This window comes from Gorilla gorilla, chromosome 17, assembly GCF_029281585.2.
Source record: "Gorilla gorilla gorilla isolate KB3781 chromosome 17, NHGRI_mGorGor1-v2.1_pri, whole genome shotgun sequence".
NCBI classification, from domain to species: domain Eukaryota; kingdom Metazoa; phylum Chordata; class Mammalia; order Primates; family Hominidae; genus Gorilla; species Gorilla gorilla.
In genome coordinates, this window is record NC_073241.2 from 101,875,113 (window position 1) to 101,900,593 (window position 25,481).

Genomic DNA, 25,481 nt, shown 5'->3' on the forward strand with positions numbered 1-25,481 from the left:
CATCCTCACACACACATTTTTGGAAACAACTTATGCGCTTAAAATGTTAGTTTCTTTAATATCAGTGTTCACTGATGAAAATACTGGATTGGAAATTGCACCCCATCAAAGATGACATGTGATAAAAGCAGACTGCCCAGCCCTAAAACCTTCTTAAGCTGTCTTCTTCACATATCTCCCCCAAGATCTTCCTTTTCAAAAAATATTTATGTATAAACTGAAATATATCTAAGTGTACAATATCCATCCATACCCACAGCCAGGTCTGCACATACCGGTGTGTGTGTTTGAGAGTACAATTTTTACAGAGGCACTGTATAGATTTATCCTCCCCAGGTCCTTGACAGTTGGCCTTTACATCCACACATTTTGGGAGTTGGGAGACAAAGTGGAGGATGACAGCAAGCCAGACATCAAACCCATTTATTCTGAATCTTAAATTATGACTTTTATCATCAATATTTTGGTTACATTGTTACACAAAGAACAAATTAACATCTGGTTTGAGGTCTCCTTTTTGATTGCTTTGGGATTAGTGACATTTCCTTGGCATATGAATTACACACCCATCAACTCTCAGCTGTGTCTTAATAATATTGTACGAGATGCCAAAACAAGAAGGATTTGTAACAGTGCTCCTGGGGTACCTCCACCAATATCTTTAACCACAGTGACTTCCAGGTGGCTTCTCGCCAGGTGCATGCAGGAGAGTGTCAATGCATCCCTTTCCTGGGCAGATCAAAAGAGGATCCGGAGGAAGAGGAGCTTGTCTGTTGGCTTTGAAGCACCTGATCACTGTGCGCTCACTCAGAGGTGGATCCAAATAAATTAAATCACCCGCTGAGAAGTCACAGCACACGTGGCAAAGAAACAGTATGTTTAGGGGACTTGGTCATTACAGCTTCCATTCCCAACTTATACGATTCAGGACCACTCAGGAACACCAGGTCCTTAAAGGATTCTGAAGTATAAATTAAAAAAGAAATGCAGGTTGCTATTAATAGTTCTAAAGGTGCATCTTAGAATCTCTTTGAGAGAATAAGCAGAATTGTCCATTGTGTTACTTTTACTTTGATAAACAGATACTTTTTGTTTAGTTTGGTCTCGTCTAAAACAAAACATACAGGTATTTTAATGTTTTGTGTTGTTTGATCTTATCCAGGAATTCTATATTTTCTCTCCCCAACCCCAGCAAGAAAAATAAAAGTGGGGTTGAGGAGGGAGAGCTGAGTGTGGAAAGAAAAGTAAAGCTTTTCAAGAAAAAACACAAACAATACAAAACAAAAATTGCAGTCCAATCGTGCAAAATTTGCTTCTCTGGATAAAGCACTTCTTGACAGGTTCACAATGTCCCCATCCCCCTCCCAAGTCCTCCCAGCCACATGGTGGGGGGAAGAATACAGAATGAAAGTGAAGCCATTCTTTTTCTTAAGGCTATACAGACACACGCAGAACACATGTCAAGGACTGTCCAGCAGGTGGTTCTTTGCTGGGCTCCTGCTTCAAGCCGTGACTGCAACCTGCAGCCCATCCCGGAGTCAGGAGCTCTCCTTCCATTGGGACGACAATACAACATACAAACAAAAGAGGTCCATGGTCTCAACAATAAAATCCGATATTGACTTTACAATCACAGGTACAAATTGCTCAAATCGATAATTTCATTTCTCCTTAAGACCTTGTCATCTAAAACTAATTAGAGGCCAGGTTCCCGAGGAATTGTCAGTATTCCAAAAAACAAAAACAAAAGTACTGGAGGTTTCAAAGGAAATCATTCTTCTACTGCAACAGTCTGATGGAGGTTGGAAACAAGGTGTCCAATTCCAGCAAGTTCAGGGTGTTTTAAAGGGCGGAGTCCTGGGTCCAGTTTGCCATTCCCCCACCATCTAGGGGGCTCTGTGTTTATAGAGGAAACACCAAGAAGCCCGAGAATGTGGAGTATTTCCAGCCCCCCATGAGGTTGCCTCTCTCAAGTTTGAGATGCACTTTGTCTTCCCTTTCCATGAGCAGCAGCACACCATTGCTAGCAGCTTCTCTGGTGACATCCTGGTCTCCTGCAAAGGCCGAGATCACTGGGTAGCCATTCTGCATTAAACTGACCTAAAATGCAGAGAGTAGAGCTCAGCAGACCATAAAGCACCCAACTCCCACACACTGTTCTCTCCTTTGCCAATATCCCCACTCCCACCCCCATCCTTCCCTTAGAGTACACATCAGGGGAGCCTGACAGTGAGAACTCCCAGCTAGTTCAGAGCCACATCACCCCCTGGACAGACCAGTACCCTGTTTCCCTCAGCCTCAGAGACCAGGTGAAGGGGCCTTTAGCAATGGGGAACTATTAACTCAAACCTGAAAGGATCCAGTTTCCAATCTACCCACCTGGATGGTTTGTCTGTTATACACTTTGACCACGTGGAAGCTGAAGCTATAAATCCCTTTTCTCGGTGCTACAAATATACTGGAAGCAAGATCAAAGTGGTTGCCAATATTTACTAATACCTGAAAAAGAAGAGGTAACACAGCACACAATAGCAAGCCCCTCCTCGGTGTATGTTTTCATCATCCTTGGATAACCAGCAACACTGCCTCCTTCATCAGTGGCTGGGAACACAAATTCAGCATCCTCAGCATTCTGGCTTCCCCAGGAAGGAGGCAGTGCTGAAGTTAAAAGATCCTATAGCAGGAAGTAATCTCAAAGGTATTTTAATAAATTGTAACTAATCAAGATTTCTAAAGCATATTTTAATTATGCATTCAAAAACTGGCTGTGAATTTTGTAAGTTGAGGGGCAGGGCAGAGAGAAAGGAATCGAAGATGGTAAGCTTGTTAAACAAATCCTAAATTGAGTCCAGGGAGGTCTGGGGGATTATGGGGGCATCAACACGATGCCTTGTTTGACAAAAAAACGAACAAACAAACAAACAAACAAAAAAAGTTCCATTCTGAGTGGGTAGAGAAGCGGCTATGGGGCAAGAGGCCAATTAAAGGAGATCACTTCTGTAAGTTCAGGCTTGGGACCTAACTTCACGTGCTCCCAGAGACAATGGGCTCTGTGAGGTTTGGATCTCCAGTGTTTCTCAGTGCCTGGCACACTCTGGACGCACACAGTAGGTGGTCGATGATGGGTGGTGAATGAAAGACCTTTGTAGAAAAACATTTGCTACTCCTGTTTTTCCTTAATTTTCCCTGAGCAATGTGCTGCTCCCTTGCCTGAGCCATGGTGCCCTGCAAATGAGCTTGAATAAATAGAGAACCGGCAGCTTGGACATCCTTAGCTTAAGCTAATGGGAACTCTACAACATGCAAAACAATGACAAAATTAGCCACCTGGAATGAGTGCATGACCCTGCAGATGGCTTTCCTCAGATAAAAGGGCAGGGGTGAGTATTTCATAAGCAGAATTTCAAGAGTGGCGGGACCCCCGTGATGACCCAATTTCTTTCAGATGCTCAACACAGACTCTGGCCACTTTCTCTGGATTCTGTCTCCATCCTCCTCATCCATAAATGCACAACTGCTTTATCATAAGATGGCCTGCCTTTTAAAACAAACAGCCAACAACAACATCAAAATCCTGGGTTTAAGATTTTGTTACCTAATGGGAATACAAACTTCAACTGGAATACCTTTGCTGTTATTTCTTACACGCTCATTATAGATGAATAACATGCAGTTCCCAGCGCAATGTGAAATGCTGCCAATGACGATCGCCGAAATTACTTGTGAAATATGCCTGTTTCAGCTTCTTCAACCCAGCTGTGAGCACCACTTCAGCTCCACTCAAGGGCAGGACTGAGACAGACACTCTGGGTTCCATTGTTAAGACAAGCACCCCGGGATGCCTATTCTCAGTCTCACAAGGCTGTGCTCGCTGTCTTCCTTACAAAGCTTTTAGAAAAGAATAAAGCATTCTCCATTTAAGCCTCTGGAGCTGCTTCTTCCTTTCACCTCAACTCCTTCACCTCAATTTTACATTCTGGAAACTGATAAATTCAGGTAGAATTTAGCCCTGCTGTAGATGAAAGAACACCCAACCAGACCCTGAAAAGCAGACCTCAGCTCCTCATTAACTGGGGAGCCAGAGAAAGGTTGAACGCACCCTGCCATAGTTTGCTCATGTATAAAATTAGAATCCTGCTACTACTTATCCTGCCCTACATCACAGAGCTTTCTTGCTACACAAGTGCAAAGGTGGATATAAAAATGCTATGAAAACTTTGCAAGACATTGGTAAGTGAATAATAATAATATAACAATAACTGCACGTAAAGGAAACCTTACTAATAGAGTATTAGTTCCCAAATGCCTATTCCATTGCTGTCTCATTTGGACATAATCAAAATAAATAATTTTACATTTTGTAAATAAAAATGAATTAAAGAGACACATGCCTTCCCCTGCCAAGAAAAAAAAACCTCAAATACTTCATGCTTAACAACAATTAAGAAATAAATACGCTGATTTAAATAGAGTCAAGAGTGTGTGTGTCTGTAGGTTTATGGTTATTAAGTTTAAGAGTTGCCTAACAGACCAAAGGAAAGTCAATTAAACACGTACAGAAAGCCCTGGTAGGTTGTCAGTGACTGCCAGGTGCCCCATTCTGTGGGAAACACTTTGGTAAAATGATTAGGTAATTAGCTAATTAGCTAAAGCTTGGAAACCTCTATAGTGTTTTTAATTATTTTTCCGAAAAACAACAGAAACCAGGCGAGCAGGACACAAAAAGAAGGTCATAGCTTTTAACCCTGAACACCAATAACCCAGAGAAGGGTTTAGAAAGGCCTGATCATATCTCTGAACCTTCTGCATTGAACCAAATGGCATAAGTGGCTTAAGGTGGCGTAAGTCACTGCTCTTTTAAAAAATTTGTACCAACACACTGTTCATGTATACATTGTATATATTGCATTTGCTTATGGTATATATTTCATTTACTATATATTTTACTTACACAATCACAATATTTTGTTTTGTATTTATATATCCATCCCTGTTCTTCCTCACTTTTTTTTTTTTTTAAGATAAACATCCCTTCCCCAATCCATTCCTCAAAATAAGCAATAGGAATGTATTTTCCAAATGCTGTCAGAGACTTGGGAAGACTCCTTTCGTGAGCGTGGAGAGTTTTAAATGCGCTCAATCCTTCAGGTGGCCACCTGGGTGACTGAAGACCATCAACCACACCGCCGTGAAAAGTAAAACGTGCAATGCTTCCTTTTGGGAAACATATTTCAAATCTTTAGGTTTACGGAACTCTTAGAAAGCTTAGACAGCCTTAAGGGACTCTCAGTCATCCAAGTGCCAAGTTAGCTGATCATTTAAAAGTTTTTAAAAAGCCAAAATGTGGAAAAGGGAAAGAGTAGGAGTGCGTTCTATGAAACGGGAGGAAAGAGAGTAGCAGGGCAGAGGGGGAGGACAGAGCCTGGGAACTACAAGTCCAAGAAGCCTGAACCCCAGCCCGCGCGCGAAGGTCCCCGCCCCTCTCCCCGGGCTGGGGGCGGGGTGGGCAGGCCGGCGGCTGACCTGGTCGAAATAGATGGTCATGGTGCGGTTGCTCATCTCGGACGGCTCGTGGTTGGTGCTCCGCGTGGCAGAGAAGGCCACCTTGGCGCTGCCGGAGCGCACGGAGATGCCTAGGGAGGAGGTGACGGCGCCGTCCGCCGACGGGCTGGAGTCGCACACCACCAGGCACTTGCCCTCCAGCACGATGGGCTCCGTGTCGTTCTGCGCCCGCACGGGGCAGCAGGCGGGCAGTAGCAGCAACAGCAGGGACAGCGCCACCCCCAGGCAGGATCCGCAGCCGCCGGGCTCGCGCAGCGCCCCCCGGCGCCCGGGCATCATCAGCCGCAGCCCGAGTGGCCCCCGGCCGGGCGCCTGCATCGGGACTGGTGGGAGGCGGCGCGCGGGTGTGGAGGCCGGCGGGGGCGCGAGCGGCGCGGAAGGGCGCGAAGGAACGCGCGGAGCCCGCAGCAGCCTCCGCGGGCCTTCGTCCCCCGCTCTGACGTTCAAGGCCAGGGTCGTTCTCAGAAGAAAGGCGCCTGTGAACCTGTCAGGGCACAGAACCCAAAGCCTTACACCGGGAGGTGGAGCCACCGGGAAGAAGGGGGACTGGGAGCAGGTGCCTGCGGCTCGGGGGTTCTCCCCGAAGGCCACCCCCTTGGTCCTGCGCACAGCCAACCCGCTTTCCGATCTGGCACAACAGGTCCGGAGAAACGCCCGGGCGCAGCTGGCAGCGCATCCCTGAAGGCTCCCGAGCGGCGCGCGGCGCTGCGACGAGGGAGGGGGCCGCGCTTCTGCAGGTCCTCGTCGCTAAGACGGGCCCCGAGACCCTCAGAAGGCGTCACCGCCACCCCGCCCATTCACCAGCGCGGAGGGGGCTAAGACGCAGGCAAAGAAAAACCTACGAATGCTTGCCTTCTCGCCTTCATCTCACAGCATTTCCTTGGAGCAGCACCAAGGAACCCTTTTCCTATCCCTTGTTTCCCTGCTATCCTCTATTTTTCAATCCTCGAGATGTTTTTAAAGTCCATTTAAGTCCCTTTGGTACAGATTTTATCTATTTTCCACCCACAGAACAAATCCCAGGAATCTCCTTGGGGCGAATAAGATTAATAGGGGGGAAATGACACCACACACACACACACACACACACACACACACACACACACACACACACACACACACAGAGGCAGTAAAACCAAACACCCACTTCCAAGGTCCCTGCAGCCACTAGCGAGCCCCCTTGGTGAAACCCCTGGGATTCCTCTCTTAGGCGAAGGACCGATTCCAACGACGGAATCCCAGGCTTGGCTTATTCTCCAGCTCTGGTTTCCAGACCACTGGGATTCTCTCTTTCTCAGCGGGGGCGGCAGCCCCTGCAGGTTTCTGCGAACTTACGCGCCCGTCTGCACTTTTGCCCGGTCCCCGCTCCTCCCAGGAAAGCAGACAGGCCATTTCAATACCAGCCCAGAGACACGCAGAGAAGCCGCCCCCTCGCCGCCCACAGCCTCCCATTAACTCTTCCAATATTCTTTCTAAGAACAGAAAAGTTGGCTCTTGATAAATATCCGCTGTCCGCAGCCCCGATCCTACATGATTTCCCTTCTCTCTCTCCACCTCCCCCACCCCTCGATCCGCACCAGGGAGAGTCTTGGTTAAAATCCACGCAGAAGGCGCTTGCATGCGGAGGGGAGGGCAGGTCGGGGGTGGTTACCTGGAACATCCATGCTGGGCGAGCTCCGCTGTCCGCGAAGTTGCTCTGCTTAGAGAAAATGAGGCGAGTGGGAGCTGTCGGGAGGAGGACACGGAGCGCGACCCTGCTCCCAGCGCGTGGCCAATAACCGCGCCGCCCCGCCCTGCCGCTTTCCCGCGCCAGCCTGCGCCGCTTCAGGGGTGCACCACGCCCCGCGCGCCCGCTTAGGCGCCGCGCCCGGGACCGGGAACCCCGCGTCTCGCCCGGCTCAGCACCCCGCGCTGTGCGCCCAGGTGCCTCCAACCCCTGGGCTTCGCGCCCGCACCGCTGCCTGGGGCCCCTCGCGCTCCCGCGCTCAGCGCGTCCGCAGCGCGGCTCCCTCGCGGGTCCCCTAGGCCCCGCAGCCCCGCCAGTCTCCAGAGGGCATAGCCGAGCGCTGCCGCCTCCCTAGGACTCGGAACCTTCCCTGCTCCCAAGCCCGCCGCACCCTCCAACGCCCCGGTCCTGCTCACCCAAACGCCCAGAGCAAAATACTCCCAGACGTCTCTTTTGAAAATTAGGCACCCTTAAAAGCACCGGTCGCTTCTCTTCTTTTAGATTCTTTCTTTTCTTTCCCCAATTCCCTCCAAGTCTTAATATTGAATGGCGTGACCACTTTCATAATGACAGGAGCGAAAAAAACAATAAGTTAAAAAAAAAAAAGAAGAAGAAGACTGGGATGGCTGGGACGAAGAGAGGGAAAAAAAAAAGCTTGAGAATTTGATGATTTAGGAGCTGTGGTTCCAGAGTCCCCAGTTGGGGAACTGTCCGGTTCCCGCAGGGCTAGAAGAGGGGCCTCCGGCCCGGGTCTGTGTGTCTGCTCCTCTGGACCTCGGACTGGTGGAGCGGCTGGCGCTTGCGCTTATTTATTAAATTGCGGTGTCCGCGCTCGCTCAAACGACCCGGGGAGACTCGCTGGGTTTCCCAGCTGCGCCTGGAGCGCGGCTGAGGGCGCAAACACGGACGTGGGGCGCCACCTGCGGGTGCCCGGGCCTCCCTGCCGCAGGCTGCGGACCGGCGGACTCCGACAGAAGACGGGGGAGTCCTGGCGGCAAGGCTGAGGTTTGCTGATGGTCTTCTTTCACCCCAAAAGCCGCGCTGACCTCTGCAATAATAATAATATAATAATAATGATAGCAACCACAAGAAGAACAATAATGACCAGTATTCCCGGTATCCTTCAGTACTTTTACTCCTGGCAAAACCAAGCAGCACGCCGCCTGATTTTCCGGATCTTCACTGATCTAACAAACAACTCTGCCAAGATGATAAATGCTGCGGTGAGGTTATCATCTGTTATTATCGTCGGCACAACGTTTGCACAGACAACTGGGCCGTATAGTTTATGCCGGTCTAAAAAAAATCAATATTTAAATCTACACTCTATAGCCTGATTTTTTTTTTTAAACATGGTTAAAAAATACTTTGTCCTTTGACATGCATTATATGTCTTTTCTGATAGGCTAATAATAATAATAATAATAATAATAAAAGTTAGCCAGTGCTGTTCATTAGAGCATCTGTATTTCTTATTCCTCCAGACTTCACACCGAACCCTCTTCCCTTTGAAGATTTCAGCAGTGTCTGATTCCACCTTAACAAACGGAGGTCTTTTCAGGTAGGGGTTTTGAAGGCCTTATTTTCCCATAGGCCCTCTCACCGCTGTTCTCCCCATTTAGAACAGAACTGCCAAGGCATCATCTCTAAGCACTGGAGATGAAATTCACGATCAGTTCAACTGGAATGGATATGCAGAAAGTCATTGCACACTGCTAGGTGAGACAAAATATTTAGTATGGGTGTAAGGATGTGATTAAAAGTACCTCTGAGCCAAATGCTTCCTGGTTAACCTAGCATGCAAAATAGTAGAAAATATACAATACTTCCAAAATCTTTCATCCTCCTAAGCTATACTCACTGTAAAGTAAATGTCATACTTCAACACTTTTGTACCATGCTGGAGATAGGTACTGGCATTTGCCAGGATGCTTTTTCAAATCCACCACAGTTTGCCATGTTTTGTTACCATTTTTGTGAGTTTAACAGAGTGGAAATGCACTCTTACTTTCAAATAGTTATTTTATTCCATTATTTCATCCATTTGATAGTGTCTTACTGTCAAAATAAGCCCCCATCCATCATTCCACCATAGAGAGAACTGATTTAAGTGTAAGCATAGATAGCAAAGAACACTAGATATTTGAAAGACATGTGAGACACAGACATAATTAGACCAACCTGGGGATGCTAATTTATAGCAATACCTCTCACACATCTATAAATCTTTAAATAGCAACTCTACTCAGCATCTTTCCTCAATACTGTAAGCATTCCTTTTGACTAATATAAATGCAAGCACACATGAACTATCATCATCAACATTGGGGGAAAAAAGAAAACCACTTTCTATGTGGCAACGTAAATGTTTAAATTATATATATGTAGAGACACCTTTAATCTATGTGACTTATTGGACTAAGTTATTGAAAAAAGCTATAAGCATTCTTATATAACAAACAGGTTAGGTTTAATTTAGACTAGAGATTGTTTTAGAAGAAACCATAAAAGATAGCAAATTGACAGAGAAGCAGATTATTTATTCATTGATTAATTAGTTGTTTCACGTAAGAAGATATTAAAGTCGGCCGGGCGCGGTGGTTCACGCCTGTAATCCCAGCACTTTGGGAGGCCGAGGCGGGCGGATCACGAGGTCAGGAGATCAAGACCATCCTGGCTAACACGGTGAAACCTTGTCTCTACTAAAAATACAAAAAATTAGCCGGGCGTGGTGGCGGGCGCCTGTAGTCCCAGCTACTCGGGAGGCTGAGGCAGGAGAATGGCGTGAACCTGGGAGGCGGAGCTTGCAGTGAGCCAAGATCGGGCCACTGCAGTCAGGCCTGGGTGACAGAGCGAGACGCTCTCTCAAAAAAAAAAAAAAAAAAAAAAAAGATATTTAAGTCAAGTGTTGGAATTTTAGCTTGTAAATATGCTTAGAAATGTTTTAAGAAAATGTCTAAGATTTAAAAGCAAAAGTTTTTCTAGTTATCTCAGGGATTCCTTTTTCTCTCCCTTTTTCCATGTTAATAATTGTTGCTATTACTACTAGAACATTAATAGTGGACATTCCCACAGACAATAACAATGACAGCCATTTATTGAACACCTGTGGTGTGTGAGATATTGCACCATGTCTTTTGTCTGGGATATAACACGATTTAACACCCACAACAACCCTGTGGTAAAGACAGGTGTTCACATACAGCTGAAGAGGAACATATTCTAATATTAGGGAAAAATGTGGGAAGGGGAGACGCTGGGATAATTCAAGTACCCTTCCTCTCATTTTTTCTAACTATCTGTCTTTCATAGAACTTAAATTTGAGTTATTTGGGTATAATCTATCTCTGAAATGCATCTTCAGCATGCATTATAGATTTGCTGTTGGATCCATCAATTCCACCACTGAGTATCTACTCAAAGGAAAAAAATCATTGTATGGAAAAGGATACCCACACTGGTAGGTTTATTGCAATACTATTCACAGTAGCAAAAATATGGAATAAATCTAAGTGTCCTTTAACAGATGATTTGATAAAGAAAGTGTCACACACACACACACACACACACACAATTGGAATACTACTCAGCCATAAAAGGAATGAAAAGAATGAAATCACGTCTTTTGCAGCAACATAGATGGAACTGGAGGCCTTTATCTTAAGCGAAATAACTCAGAAAGTCAAATACTGCATGTTTCCAGTTATGAGTGGGAGGTAAAAAATGTGTACACATGAACAAAGAGAGCAGAATAACAGATGTTAGAAGCTCAGAAGGGCAGGAGGGTAGGAGGGTGGTTAAGGATAAGAAATCACTTAGTGGGTACAATGTACACTATTTGGGTACCCGTGTGAGAAAACGGCACATGTACCCCCTAAATCTATTTTTAAAATTAAAAATTTAAAAAATTCTATTATCCAGGAGGTAGTAGAAAATCAGTAATATGTAGCTAAAGCAATTTCTAATTTTTATTTATTTTTTTCTCTTAATGTAATTGTATAGCTTTAGTTTTAGAATGAGCTACAGGTATGATTTTAAGGCTTTTTATATTTGGATTATTTTGAGTAAACATAATATACATAAATAATATATTTTTATCTAGAAGGGAATTTCAGAAAAAAGAAAATGCATGATTTAAGGAAAAGACTTGTGCTTTTGTATCTGAAAAAATTTATATGAGGTGATATATCAATGTGTATTTCCCTCTCAAGTGTTCTCCCGTAGAAATAAAATATAAAGGTATGCTGTATTTTTGATTGTTTAGTAAAGTTTTAAGTCCAACAGTTGGAAGCGAACTTTAAGCACATACATAACCATTAAAGCTTTCCAAAATACATTTTCTTTTCAAATTGTCCTTTAACATCAGGCGATTGTTCTGCTCGCTCTTACCAGAAGACATACCTACATCTTCAAGAAGCAACAGATCATAGGGTATGATGAATTAAAGGAGTGAAAAGCTGAAGGCTTAGGAAAGAACCATCTGAGAGGCTCTGTTTTTGAAGAAGCTTAGAGATCTGAGTGTGGTATCGGTGTCTGGAGTTGTTGATCTGGAGTCAGCAGAGTTGAGAGGACTCCTTGTCACCATCTCCTCAGTGCGTGCCACTAAGCTGCCTTCCATTGCCCTAGGGATCTGCCATCAGAATGTATTCTGACTGTGCTGCAGCCACAAACCAGATTACAGATGTGACTGTTAATCCAAGTCAGAAGAAATGTAACTCAAATATTGCCTAGATCTAGATCTGAATAGGACCTTTTTATTGTTTCCAAAACTATTCGCTAGCACTAACTAGTTATTTTATACTTGATATTAATTCTTGATCTTGAGACTACTCTTTGAAAATAGAACATCCAGAGGGAATATTAAGGAAAGATTCATAGGACTATTTTGTTTTTAAACTGAGCTACTATAAGGCTAGTGTTTCATGGAGTTGCTCATTGCCCAAACTAAGAATACCTGGTTATCGCTCAGGATCCATTCTTCTGATGTAATCCACTATAAAAGCCATTTTGTACTGATCATAAGTTTTTAAGAGAAATATGGTTATCCCCTGCACAGAGATCAGAGTCCAGGACCAAATATATTTAAGAAATGATTATTGATCTGAAAATGAAGCCCGTGCAGCCTGGTCATTTGAGCAAAGCCACAAGTCAGCAATGGCTGAATTTTATTTCTGACCTTGTGCACGCAGCATCTGTTTTCCATGGGCATCCTCTGCACACTCTGTCCTAGCTTCCTGCACCATAAATGCACCCAGGCTGCGAAGATATGTATTAACACCAGATTCACATACGATAAAAAGGTAGTGAAATTGAGGAAGGGGATCGAAACTGTAATGAGCACGTGAATTATTGGGAAATCCTATTACAAATGCTGGGTGGAGCCCGAAATTTTACATGTCTGCATTTCTTTCTTTCTTTTTTATTTATTTATTTATTTTTTATTTTTTTAACGGAGTCTTGCTCTGTCACCCAGACCGGAGGGCAGTGACACAATCTCAGCTCACTGCAGCCTCTGCCTTCTGGATTCAACAGATTCTCCTGTCTCAGCCTTCCTAGTAGCTGGGATTACAGGTGTGCACCACCATGCTTGGCTAATTTTTGTATTTTTAGTAGGGACGGGGTTTCACCATGTTGGCCAGGCTGGTCTGGAGGTCCTGACCTCAAGTGATCTGCCCGCTTTGGCCTCCCAAAATGCTGGGATTACAGGCGTGAGCCAACGTGGCCAGCAACATTTCTAACAAGCTTGCAGCTGATGCTGATGCTGCTGGCCTATAGGCCACACATTGAGTAGCAAAGATCTGTCTTTTTCTATTCCTGTGGGAATATTAATACCTGAAAAATATTCTGAAGGTTTACTGCAGACACATAGGAGGAAACGTGTGATTAAATATACGATGTTAAACTCACATCAGAAAATGGTCTAGTGATCATATAATAAACACGGAAGCCAGCATCCAACAGTATGATTATACAGCTGTTCTTTTTCATTAGCATCTGGTGTTTTGTGGCTACTTTCTCAAGTTGAATGTGCTATATTCTATACAATTATTCCAAAAAGAAAAGAAATCATGATTGTGTTAAAATGTTATAATTTTTTTCACCTTTCTAAAACCCAATTTGGGCAAGACAAATGAAACATTACTGAGAAAACAGGAGAAATGGCTTTCTAAAGGCATTTTTAATTGGCAGCTAGGGGATTTTATCATCCTGTATAAGATTATTCTATCAGGGGTTACTCTGTCATTGTCATGGATGGAGTTTCAGTTCATCTGCACATTACTGGGCAAATGCTTACCTAGGCTTGAAGATTTTATGTGTTTTTGTGAAAAAAATGAAAACCCTCTGGCTCCTGGGTCAAAGGTATTGCGGTTCCTAACAGCAATAGCAGAGGGAATGGTGAGATTTATATTTGGATCTGCTAAAAACTGGTAGACGTAGAAAGCCTATACACATACACAAAAGCAAATGTTCTCCTGGTTGTAATATCAACATATTCTTCTTCTTTATATGAAACTTGGGCTTTTCTTACTCACTGCCAGAAATGTTAGGAAGTTAAAATTTGACTTTAAAATAAGGAAAATGAGAAACAAAGTTCATCCCTTGGCAGGTTTTCTGAATGTATGTTTGATAAATCATGGAACTGCTATCTCATTGTAATCTACAAGAAAGTATATGGATTTCCCCTCAGGATCTCATCCTCTCCAATAAGCCTAAACATTTGTGAAATTTCTGATATATCTGAGGAATAGATTACATTGCACCATCATTTCTCTTGAGCAAACTTGAACCATACAGGGAGGTAAGGAAAAACCTCAATTAATCAAAATGCAGGAAGGCCCAGAAACAGCTGATAGCAATCAGTGCTGATAAGTCAGAGGGTGGAGAGATAGCTCAGTTTAAGGGCTGATACTACTGTATGGAGTTTGTGGAGAAGATGGGCTACGGAGGCAGGGGAAAGAAAAGCACTTTCATTAGTGAAATGATATTCACACTAAATTTCCTAGACGTTGAAGCCTAAGCAACTAGAACTATTTTACCTACCTTTCGAAAATACTGAAATAAAAAGTTTGTATCACGGAAAATAACATAACACGCATTGCCTTATTTGAAAGAGAAATTTTCTTTTTCTTTTTTTTTAATTTTGTAAATCCTCTGTGTGCCTTTAGGGAGATTTCAGTGAATATTAAGTATTAAATTAAGTTTTGCTTTAATTCAAAATGTTATTTGAGATGTTCTGCACAGAATAGCTTTTAAATGATAGACTAGTACTAACCTATTCCATGATTTATTTTTATGCATTAAATATTCCCCTAAAATGATATATGGCTATATTCTTAATAGGTACCTCATGTTGTTTGCAGCTCTGCTATGGTGCCTATATTGTTGTGTCCTGTATGCCGATGGGTAATGCAGGGCACAGTGTAAGAGTAACACATATACATGTCTTTCACACCCATAAACTGTAATTTCATTGCAAACAAGTACCGTGACATTTTGTTTTGCTGTTTTTCAACACATCTAGTATAGCATCTTTACTTTTTGAGAGTCCTCTATTTAAACATTGATAAATTGATTCTGATGCTTATTAAATAGAAATTTTAGGTGTTTCTACCGTGTATCTTCATACTCACTTTCAGACATGTCTAATGGGTAAAATGTTTATATATATACACATCTATACATATATATGAAATGAAGAGAAAATTGTTTTTTACTTACCCTACCAGATTGAAGATACCTTTATTTTATTGGTGTATGTTTTGGTTTATAGAGGTTTCACATTCTCTAGACTGATCTGGGAGATTCTGGGGTATAGCCAGAAGACTGGACACATTTTAATCCTGTGCTTCCCTTTGTTGTCTTTTAATTTCTGAGAGATCTAAATCTTGCTTGAAATAGAATTGACTAAAAAACGACAGAATTCGGTGGACTAAGAGTGTCACTAAGTCTTCAGAAATGGAAGATCTACCATCCTTGCGCTCCTTGAACACACCCCATCACTGAAGTCTATATGTCTGCATGGAGCTGGACTAATGTGTGGGTCTCTGTGTGTATACACAGGTGAGGGATCTGTTTCAGAGAAATAAGTCAAAAAGTACCCAGCATTAATACTGTAACCATGCTGAGATTATTCAGATGCATACATTACATGAAATTATATGAACACCATTACACATATAAACACATATTTATCATTTAGGTTAATATTAATTAGCACGGCTTAATATTTCATTAAGGAAATAAATTGTCCTTACCTTCTTGACTCACCTTAGGGAATGTGAATGCTCATCTGAAGCTTTAAACTTAGAAGGCCAACTTTTTCTTTTGTGATTTTGAGATTGTACAGTTGTGTTGACCTTTCATATCAAAAAGTTAACTACTGGTTGTTTCTTTGTGTATGTGATTGTGTTACCCAGTTCCTATGTTCTCTTAGCCTTTTCTTTCTCATTTATCTAACCTGTTTTGTCAGCGTTTTCTGAATTTCACTGTTTATTAAAATGTCCAACAGAGCAAGATACTTTTTTTTTTTTTTTGAGACAGACTTTCGCTCTTTTTGCCCAGGCTGGTATGATCTCGGCTCACTGCCACCTCTGCCGCCTGGGTTCAAGCAATTCTACCTCAGCCTCCTGAGTAGCTGGGGTTACAGGCATGCACCACCAAGCCCAGCTAATTTTGCATTTTTTAGTAGAGACAGGGTTTAGTCATGTTGATCAGGCTGATCTCGAACTCCTGACCTCAGGTGATCCACCTTCCTTGACCTCCCAAAATGCCAGGATTACAGGCATAAGTCACTGAGCCCTGCCAAAATACTTTTTTTTAATAGAAGAAATAGATTTAAATCAGCTTATCATATAAATATCTAATATTTATATTTTTTCAAAATACATAAAAATCAACAAACTCCTTCCTTAAACATGTCATTCAAAACAACCCTTTCTGTAATACAAAAGCTAACAATCTTGGTAACAGAAAAATAAAAGTGGAACTCACAAAACATGAAGTGAAAGCCAGTGACATCCACGTTCTCCTTTTTCACAAAAGATGTTGAGATGCTCACTAAAATTATGAAAAAGAAGTACATCATTTCCAGGTACATAGCGAATTAATAATATAATTTTAAATAATATATTTCCTTTTAAATTACTGGAGAAAAAAGAAATAAAGAAGGCTAGCGATAGTGAGCTAAATCCCCATCTTTTAAGCAGAAAATAGACATTGAATAAAGTTGACATATTTGTAAGTAGGCATATAATCATTTGATTTTGATTTTGGGAAATAGTAGGAGAAAGGGAAACATTGCGAAAATTGTTTCAGAAGAGGTTACTAGTGGAATTAGGAAAGTGTTAGGCAAGAGATTGTTATTACTATTATTTAATCCTATGTGTCTCGGTATTTTTAAATTTTCCACCACATGGATGCCTTACTTTGGAAACATTTTTTTAAATGACATAAAATTATTTTCTCATATATGTGCATATGTGAACTTTGTGCAAAATGCTGCTGAGAGGAAAACACTGGATTTTACAGAATGGATTCCACAGGAGCAGAAGAGGAGGATTCACAACAGGAGACCAGAGGGCAGAAACTGTCTCGGTGCTTGTCTCTCCCTGGGCTTCACTACTCTGATTTACGTGTTCACAAACAAAACACTGAGCTAGATCTCAGGGCTCAGCAACTCCAAAGAGGACTTTGGGAAATACAACGACAAGTGCACGGGTGCAGTGGGAATCTGCCCCGGTCCTTCAGGGGCTTTGTCCAACGTGTCAATGAGGGAAGGAGCGATAAACTTCTTTTTGTGGGCATAAACGGAAAATAAGAAATATAGCTCAGGAAAAATAGTAAATATCCCAACAGACAAATATTACTACATAGACTAACAATTTGTGATAGATAGATAGATAGATAGATAGATAAATAGATAGATATGAAAACAGATTATACGTGTACATATATATTACAAATGTGTGCATATTTTTGGTTAGGTTACTCAACAAAACCTTACTTTAAATAAATAAGTAGAAAATATAATTTTAGTGATTGGAAAGCTCAGACAAATCCTTATGTTTAGATAATTTCAGCAAAAGAGCTAATTCATCATTTGGTTGATACACAATCTAACCGTAGGAAATTTCCTAATCCTGGACATAGAATGGGGCAAACCGTGGAGCAATGAAAAGAGGACAGGGTTAAAGTCCATAATTCATGCCTCGAAAGCTGAAAACATTATAGAGTGACAAAAATCATCAGGCTATTAACTCTGATTGATGTTATAAACTCTGATCAAAGATCTGAACTGGGAGAAATTCGAAACATTTGGCTAAAACGAGACTTGAAGACAACTGTCAGATTCGTTTTTCAGCTTATGCCTAGCCTTCATTGCCATGCCTGGGTGCAATCTGATTATATTACATGAAGTGCATATTTCCATAATGAAGAACTAGTGTAGCATCCTTTGGTTCTCAATCCTGCAGGGAAAGAATTAATAACGAATCACATAATCTCTTCTATAATTTATTTTTCATAATCCTTAGAGTGTAATATGATGAAGAATGTTTAACGAATTAAAAATTATAAGATTATTCTTATTTGCTGTTTTCATTACCCTTTTTTTTGTTTTGGTTTGACTCTGATTAAAGCAGTCAAATTGAAATGTATTATAAAAGTTGTAATCTATTATGCCTGATTTACCTAGAGGATGTTTGCAAGAAAGTGACAAGAATAATTTTTAAGAGAAAAATAAACATTTTCTTTAGCCAGCCTTTTAAATTTCTGCAAAACAAAAAAAGTATATGAAAAAGGGGTTTTTTGATGGTGATTTTTGAAGTTATTCTAACTAGAGAAATTGTTCCCCTTTCCTTTCAAATTTCAAGTATTGGAATTAAGTTCTGGAGTTTAGAATTACTATTTTAAAATGGTATACATTATGTTAATTAGCCTAATGTAATCATTCCACAGTATATACATGTATCATAACACCATATTATATCCTATATTTGTCAATTAAACATCTTTAAAGTGGTTCATATTAAATAATTGTTCCCAATTACCTGAGTATATTAAGTGAGAAGATTGACATAAAAAAACTCAGCTTAAATAACACAAAGTAAAAAAAAATTGAATGCCTGCAAAGGAAAAAAAAAACTAAAAACTCAGTGACAAAAAGTTACATACGATCTCTAAATACGCTTAGCCAAAATTTCAGGCAAAGTCCTCAACAAAAACGTTAAAGAAAAAAAATTGAAATGTAGAAAAGTTCATCTCTTACCATTGCAACCCCTATTCATTTCCCCCTTGCTGATATTGATTAAAAAGAAAAAAAAATTAGTGGCCTGGTGCGGTGGCTTATGCCTGTAATCCCAACACTCTGGGAGTCCTAGATGGGCGGAACACTTGAGATCAGGAGTTCCAGACCAGCCTAGCCAACATGGTGAAAACCTGTCTCTATTAAAAATACAAAAATTAGCCGGCATGGTGGCGCGTGCCTGTAATCCCAGCTACTTGGGAGGCTGAGGCAGGAGAATCACTTGAACCCAGGAGGTGGAGGTTGCAGTGAGCCGAGATCATGCCACTGCACTCCAGCCTGGGTGACAGAACGAGATTCTGTCTTTAAAAAAAGAAAAGAAAAACACGGAGAGAGAGAGAGAGGAAAAAAAAAAGCAAATAACTGAAGGCACAATGCCGTGTTTAAAATAGGGACAGGGCTTTACTCTAAAGGTGCCCTCGGCTGGAAAGCCTGCTGGTGGTCAGAGATCTCAGAGTGCACGCACCTACTTTCAATATGTCTTCAAAAGTCTGTCGTGGTTGTTAAGGTATTCAGTTTAAAGAAACTAGATAGTTTTTGAGGGGGAGGGAGAATTTCCTATTGATGAAAATGAAAGAAATTCACTGTGAATATGTGTTTGACTATGTGTGTGTGGGTGTGCGTGCGTGTGTGTGTGTGTGTGTCAGGGAAGCAGAAAAAGTATGAATATTAGGTTGAGTTGTTGCCATTGAAAGTAATGGCAAAACAGCAATTACTTTTGCACCAACCTAATACAATCTTAATTTATGAATTATAGAATTTTATATACAGTAATCTACTTTTTCCATTTAATTTATCATAAGCATTTTTAAAATGTACTTTATGTTCAAATCTGAAATTAATCAGTAACAACTTGAAAATTCCTTCTCTCTACAGAAACTGGAACTTAAGCAAAATAATGTAACTCATTCATGACCTTGTAGCAAAGTGATAACCACATTATCTAAAATTCAACGAACACCTACTATGAGCTCAGCACTTTAGATAAACATCTTGCAGAGAAAGTCAGTAATTCTAGTCCCTGAACAAGTTCCCTCTGAGCGCAAGGTATTTGCACTGTGGGGCATCCTATTGGTTATGTGGAGCAGGATGGCTTCAGGTGAGGCTTGAGGGAAGTGCTTCCTGTTTCTGTGGCTCTGGGCTGGTGACAAACACCCCCCAGTTGAGCCATTCTTCCTACCATACCCACTGGCAATGTTTGGGATGGCAGGTGCTCCATTAGCCTGGGTCCCAAGCTGAAGAGGTAGGGGATAGGACCCCTAATTACCTGTCCTGTGCATGTAGCATAAGGAAAAAACAAGTTGTTTTCATAATGAGTTGTTAAATTGCAGCACACCCCACTCCATGCTGACTGGAACACACACGTTACTTCACTTCCTCTTTTTAACCAGCTAATAAATGTGGAATTCTTTTACTAATTGTAATAATGCAGACACAAAAAAGAAAAAGAAAACACTTAGGGAGATAGGATAACTCTTCCAAATAAATAAATAAGAATGTCAGGTCTGCAATTCTAAACCTGGCATCAATATTATCCATTTTCTATCTGTCTATCAGTGAATTTTCTGCCACATACGTGTGAAATTTCAGTTAGCAATAGCTGTTTACTATTATCTGAAAGAAAGAGCAGAAGGAAGGAAGGAAAAACACAGATAGAAAGAAAGAGAAAAGAAAAGAAAATTCCTCCTGCACACTTAGAAGGCCTGTTGCCTGCATTTGGTGTGGTTGGAGGAAGAGGTGGTAATTGCTCAGCATAAAACAGTCCTTTCCTGTCTCTATTTCTGCTGCACAGCAGTAAACATGCGGGAGAGTTATGGAGCAATGAAAAGACTTTACTAGTGAGACTACTGGTTCTAAGACTCAAGGTAAATGAGGGTGTTTCTTTAGCTTATCTTGAAAAAAATAAGAAAAGTGGAAATTAAACCAACTTAGAGCAAATTACTGATAGGTAGTTTCTCAGTGTATTATGATGCCCAGGAGTGGAAAGTAGAGAACCATAATGAAAGGCTTGAAACAAGAAGCAGGGGTCAGGAAAAAAAAACTCTTAAAACCAACAGAGTAATAGCTAAGGATCTGAGAAAAAAGAACCAAATTATATGCAGACATAGGCTTTTAAACCACCTCATAAAAACTGAAAATGTTTTCATCATTCTTACGCTGACATCTAAAGAGTAATTGAAGAAGAGAAATATATTATTTTCTATCTTCTATCATGTCAAGTTCTTTGAAATCTACTCAGTTTTTCTCCTACAATATCTCGAATGCAGTGCTTACCATTGTTTACCAATGTACCATGCAAACAAATAAAAATATGACAAATACAGTATATGCTATTTAATTTGCTTTAATTTAATTTGAATTTTAAATCTTTGATTTTCTCATAAAATGAACTCAAACTGAATGAAAATGATAAAGCAAAATAAGATGTGTATGTACCACATTTTCTTTATCCAGTCTCTCATTGATGGGCATTTGGGTGGATTCCATGTCTTTGCTATCATGAGCAGTGTGGCAATGAACATACATGTGCATGTATCTTTATAATATAATGATTTATATTCTTTGGCTATATGCTCAGTAATGGGATTGCTGAGTCAAATGGTATTTTTGTTCTAGATCTCTGAGGAATTGCCACACCATCTTCCACAATGGTTGAAGTAATTTTCATTCCTACCAACAATGTAAAAATGTTCCCATTTATCTGTAACCTTGCCAAATGTGGTACATACACACCACGGAATACTATGCAGCCATAAAACAGAATGAGATCACGTCCTTTGAAAGCACATGGATGGAGCTAGAAGCCATTATCCTCAGCAAACTAACGCAGGAACAGAAAACCAAACACCACAAGTTCTCACTAGTAAATGGGAACTGAAAAATGAGAACTCATGGACACAGGGAGGGGGAAGAATACATACTACAGCCTTTTCAGGGGTGGGGTGCAGGGAGAGAGCATTAGGAAAAAATAGCTAATGCATGCTCGACTTAATAGTGAGGTGATGGGTTGATAGGTACAACAAGCCACCACGGCACATGTTTACCTACGTAACAAACCTGCACTTCCTGCACATGTACCCTGGAACTTAAAATAAAAATATGTTTTTTAAAAAAGTAAGCACAAGAGTCCAAGCATAAGAAAAACAGGCAGGCTGGATGGGCTTTTCCAGCACAGAGTGCTGGCAGAAATGAATAGCTCTCATGAAATATGTCACGGAAGGTTTCCTAAAGGAGCAGAGTCATACAGAGGTGAACACCCAGGTCTTCCCTAATGAATGTAGGATGTAAACAACTTTTGGGATCCTCCTAGAGAAGATCTATGCTGACCATGTGACTCAGTGTGGCACCTTGGGCCGTGTGGCATCAGCTTGACTCTGGAGGGGCTAGAGACTAAGGTTGGGCACATGGGGGCTCAGTCATGTCTATGTGACCTGTACCCCATAACATCTCTGGACACTCTGGGTTTGGTGCTTGTCACTGATGGGGGATACCCCACGGTGTTGTCACACATCGTAGCTAGGAGACATAATACTCTGGGCACCCGGAAGCTCCACACTGGGTCTGTCCTGCCCCTGTTTGATGTGCCTTTTCCCATTGCTGATCTTAACCTGTGTCCTTTCACTATGAGTCTAACAGGTTAGCTGAGCACTGCAAACCCTTCTAGTGGATCCTTGAACCTGAGGGTTATCTTGGAGATCTCACAACGTGCAGTTGTTCTAAAGAAAGGGTGTGCAAAGCTTCTGTTCTTTTCTCTGGAAGTAATCCCGTTACTTCACTCCCCATATATTGTGACAATACTGCTTTTTGTAGGAGTAAGAAGGGAGAAGCACCTGTTTGAGGAAAGGGTCGACAAAAAAAGCACAGAACATTCCAGGACCAGAAATCACTTTGTAGGTAACTTTATAAATATTTTCTATTGTATAAGCATATGAGGTTTTAAAATATCACTAGAGGCCAGGCATGGTGCCTCAATCCTGTAATCCCAGCACTTTGGAAGGATGATGCAGAAGATCACTCGAGCCTGGGAGTTCAAGACCAACCTGGCAAACATGGCAAAACCCTGTCTCTACTAAAAATACAAAACATTAGCCAAGCATGGTGGCACACATCTCTAATCCCAGCTACTCTGGAGTCAGGGGTGGGGAGAATCACCTGAGGCCAGGAAGTCAAGGCTGCCGTAAGCTGTGACAGTACCATTACACTCCAGCCTGGGCAATGGGAGTGAGATCCTGTCTCAATTAATAAATAAGAAAATATATTACTAGAAATAAAGGATATAAAGTACACCCTGAAGCAATGTGGCATCCCACAGCCCACCAGCACTCCCCAGGTCTGGCAAAGTCAAGCATCTTTGATGTGATTGCTCTGGGTCTCAGGCAGCAATGCACTTGATGTTTTGTGACCTGCAATACAATTAACCAATCAGCAGTGGGGCAGCCACGGACTTCCCTTCAGGATTTGCAAGTTCCCTTTTCAGAGGTGAAAAGAACAATTTCTCTGTAGCTGTGGAGTCCATGTGAAGTCAACATTTGATGAATTTGACTGAGAAGTATCGTGTTCCCTAACCTATTAGGGGCTTCAAGAAAGGCCTGTGCCAGGCTCAGAGCACACATCCAAGTCGCGCCATTTTGGATTTGACTCTGTTGGTGAGTTTATGGCTTGCTTTCATTTTCATAGAAAGGATAACTTATTATCAAATATTTATATTAAATAAAATATTTTATTGATAATCACAGCGGAGTATGAAATGAAATGCAATTAGATAAAACATCTTGATCAATATGGGGTTGATTGTGTATTTGAAAAGAGATTTGAAGAAAGCACTTTTCATTGCCAGCCGTTGGCCGGCATTTAAAATGAATTCACCACTAACATATCCATTTGATTTTTTCGAGGATAAGGCAATGCTGAGTGACATGGACACAGATGACATTATTGTGTTTAGACTTCTAAAGGGCACTTCATATAGCATTGGAGATAAAAAGCCATTTTGAAATGCAGTCTCTTGGGGTTTCTGAAATCAAATAAAGTGCAATGAAAACTAGCAAAGAAAGACACAGAGCACCTTGATTTTGTAGTCAGCTCCAAGGCAATCACCTCGGTGACACTTGTTAATTTTTTATATATCCATTGATCAAATATCTATTATTTTTATCCTTTCTTTCCATAGGAATAATAATATCAGCTCTCTTCTCATGAACCCAGGAAGGAGCTCATCAAACAGGGAACAGGCAGAGGAGTTTGTGTATTTCCTGAGCTCCCAATTTTTCACTGTTTACGTGCTGCTCACTGACAGGCCTTAAGAAAGCCATTGTTCTTTGTAAGCACAAGGGCTGTGTCTACACAGATCCAGCTGCTCCTGCCCCTTGTGGGTCTAAAGAGGGAGGGTGCAGGATGGCTGGGTTCCTTCTTGCACCCAGATGCAGGCCAGTCGTGGACAGAGATCATCTGTGCACGTAGGAAAATAATTATTCTGTGTTTAATAAGGTGCATGAGCGATCACATGGCTTCAGGAAAAGGGGCAGGCTTCTGTATGCCTCTTAAGTAGAAAAGTGAACAGCTTTATCAGCCTACAATGGAGAATTTCCAAAGCCTTCAAAGCATGTTAAGACAACCTAGAGAATTATAGAAAAACGTTTGAATCAACTTGCTTTTGGATCAATTTTTCCTTGGGACAGGGGTTTGCAAACTATGACCAATAGAACAAAGCCAGACTCATTCGCAAATTGCTCTCTGATTTCAATACAGCAGCAGAGTTGAGTGGCTGTGACAGAGACCGCATGGCCTGCAAAGCCTAAAATAGCTACTCTCTGGTCTTTTACAGAAAAAGTTCGCTGATCTCTATTCTATGATACATACGTAGATTCCAAAGGCTTACATTGGTATGAATTTAAAAAATAAAAATAGGCCGGGCGCGGTGGCTCACGCCTGTAATCCCAGCACTTTGGGAGGCCGAGGCGGGCGGATCATGAGGTCAGGAGATCCAGACCATCCTGGCTAACATGATGAAACCCTGTCTCTACTAAAAAATACAAAAAATTAGCCGGGCGTGGTGGTGGGCGCCTGTAGTCCCAGCTACTTGGGAGGCTGAGGCAGAAGAATGGCGTGAACCCAGGAGGCAGAGATTGCAGTGAGCCAAGATCGCACCACTGTACTCCAGCCTGGGTGACAGAGCGAGACTCTGTCTCAAAAAAAATAAAGAAAGAAAAATAAAAATAAATAAATCAAATGACTGTGAATAATGTTGTGATAGGTGTAAGTGGTACTTAGATAAAACATATAGATAGCTGTGATAAAAGCTATATATATATATATATATATACACATACACATACACACAAACACACACACATTAGCATTTATTTTCATTAAGTTAAAAAGAACAGTAAACTTGAAATCACTCCCAGGAAACCAAAATAAAAACAACAACCTAAAAAAAAAAAGATGCTTGACATTTATCTCCATAAAATTATAAAGAATATGAGAAGTTAATTTTCAAACCAGAAGAAAAGTAAAATACAATATTATATGAGAGTACTCAATGCATGAAACAAAATGTTCTGATTACTTAAACCCTGTTAGTTTTAGGGCCTTACAGTAAACAGCATCCATGACTTTAACACATCTTTATTTTATCTCCCTCTCTCTTTCCTCTCTCTCTTCCCTCTGTCCCCTCCAATTTAATATAGCATTCTTCTGAAGATTTGGCACCATTTCTCTCTCTAACAGGAACCTGAGATTTTAGATCTCTTAACAGTGCATACATTATTTATTAACTTGCACCAGGAGTAATTTTGCAATTGGCAAGCTTCAGAAAGCAGCAGAAATTATCACACCACCACTATAGTGCGTATTGCTTCTCAGCACTTTATGACAGATAGAACATTTAAA

At 41.4% G+C, this 25,481-nt stretch overlaps 1 protein-coding gene across 5 annotated transcripts in view; it reads right to left on the bottom strand.

The window, feature by feature from the left end:
* Positions 1–406: 406 nt before the first annotated feature.
* CBLN2 (cerebellin 2 precursor) overlaps positions 407–25,481 on the bottom strand; it is a 102,164-nt gene continuing 77,089 nt past the window's right edge. For 2 of the 5 annotated variants that reach the window (XM_004059539.4, XM_055367999.1), the window contains exons 2-7: positions 16,280–16,345; positions 7,705–8,336; positions 7,214–7,258; positions 5,524–6,046; positions 2,380–2,499; positions 407–2,100 (exon numbers count right to left, since the gene is read on the bottom strand). In XM_004059539.4, coding sequence (XP_004059587.1) covers positions 1,903–2,100; positions 2,380–2,499; positions 5,524–5,880 — 675 coding nt within the window. In that variant the 5' untranslated portion in view covers positions 5,881–6,046; positions 7,214–7,258; positions 7,705–8,336; positions 16,280–16,345 and the 3' untranslated portion in view covers positions 407–1,902. Of the gene's footprint in view, positions 2,101–2,379; positions 2,500–5,523; positions 6,047–7,213; positions 7,262–7,704; positions 8,337–16,279; positions 16,346–25,481 lie in introns of all 5 variants that reach the window. The other 3 variants (XM_019013735.3, XM_055368002.1, XM_055368000.1) reach the window with 3 other exon arrangements.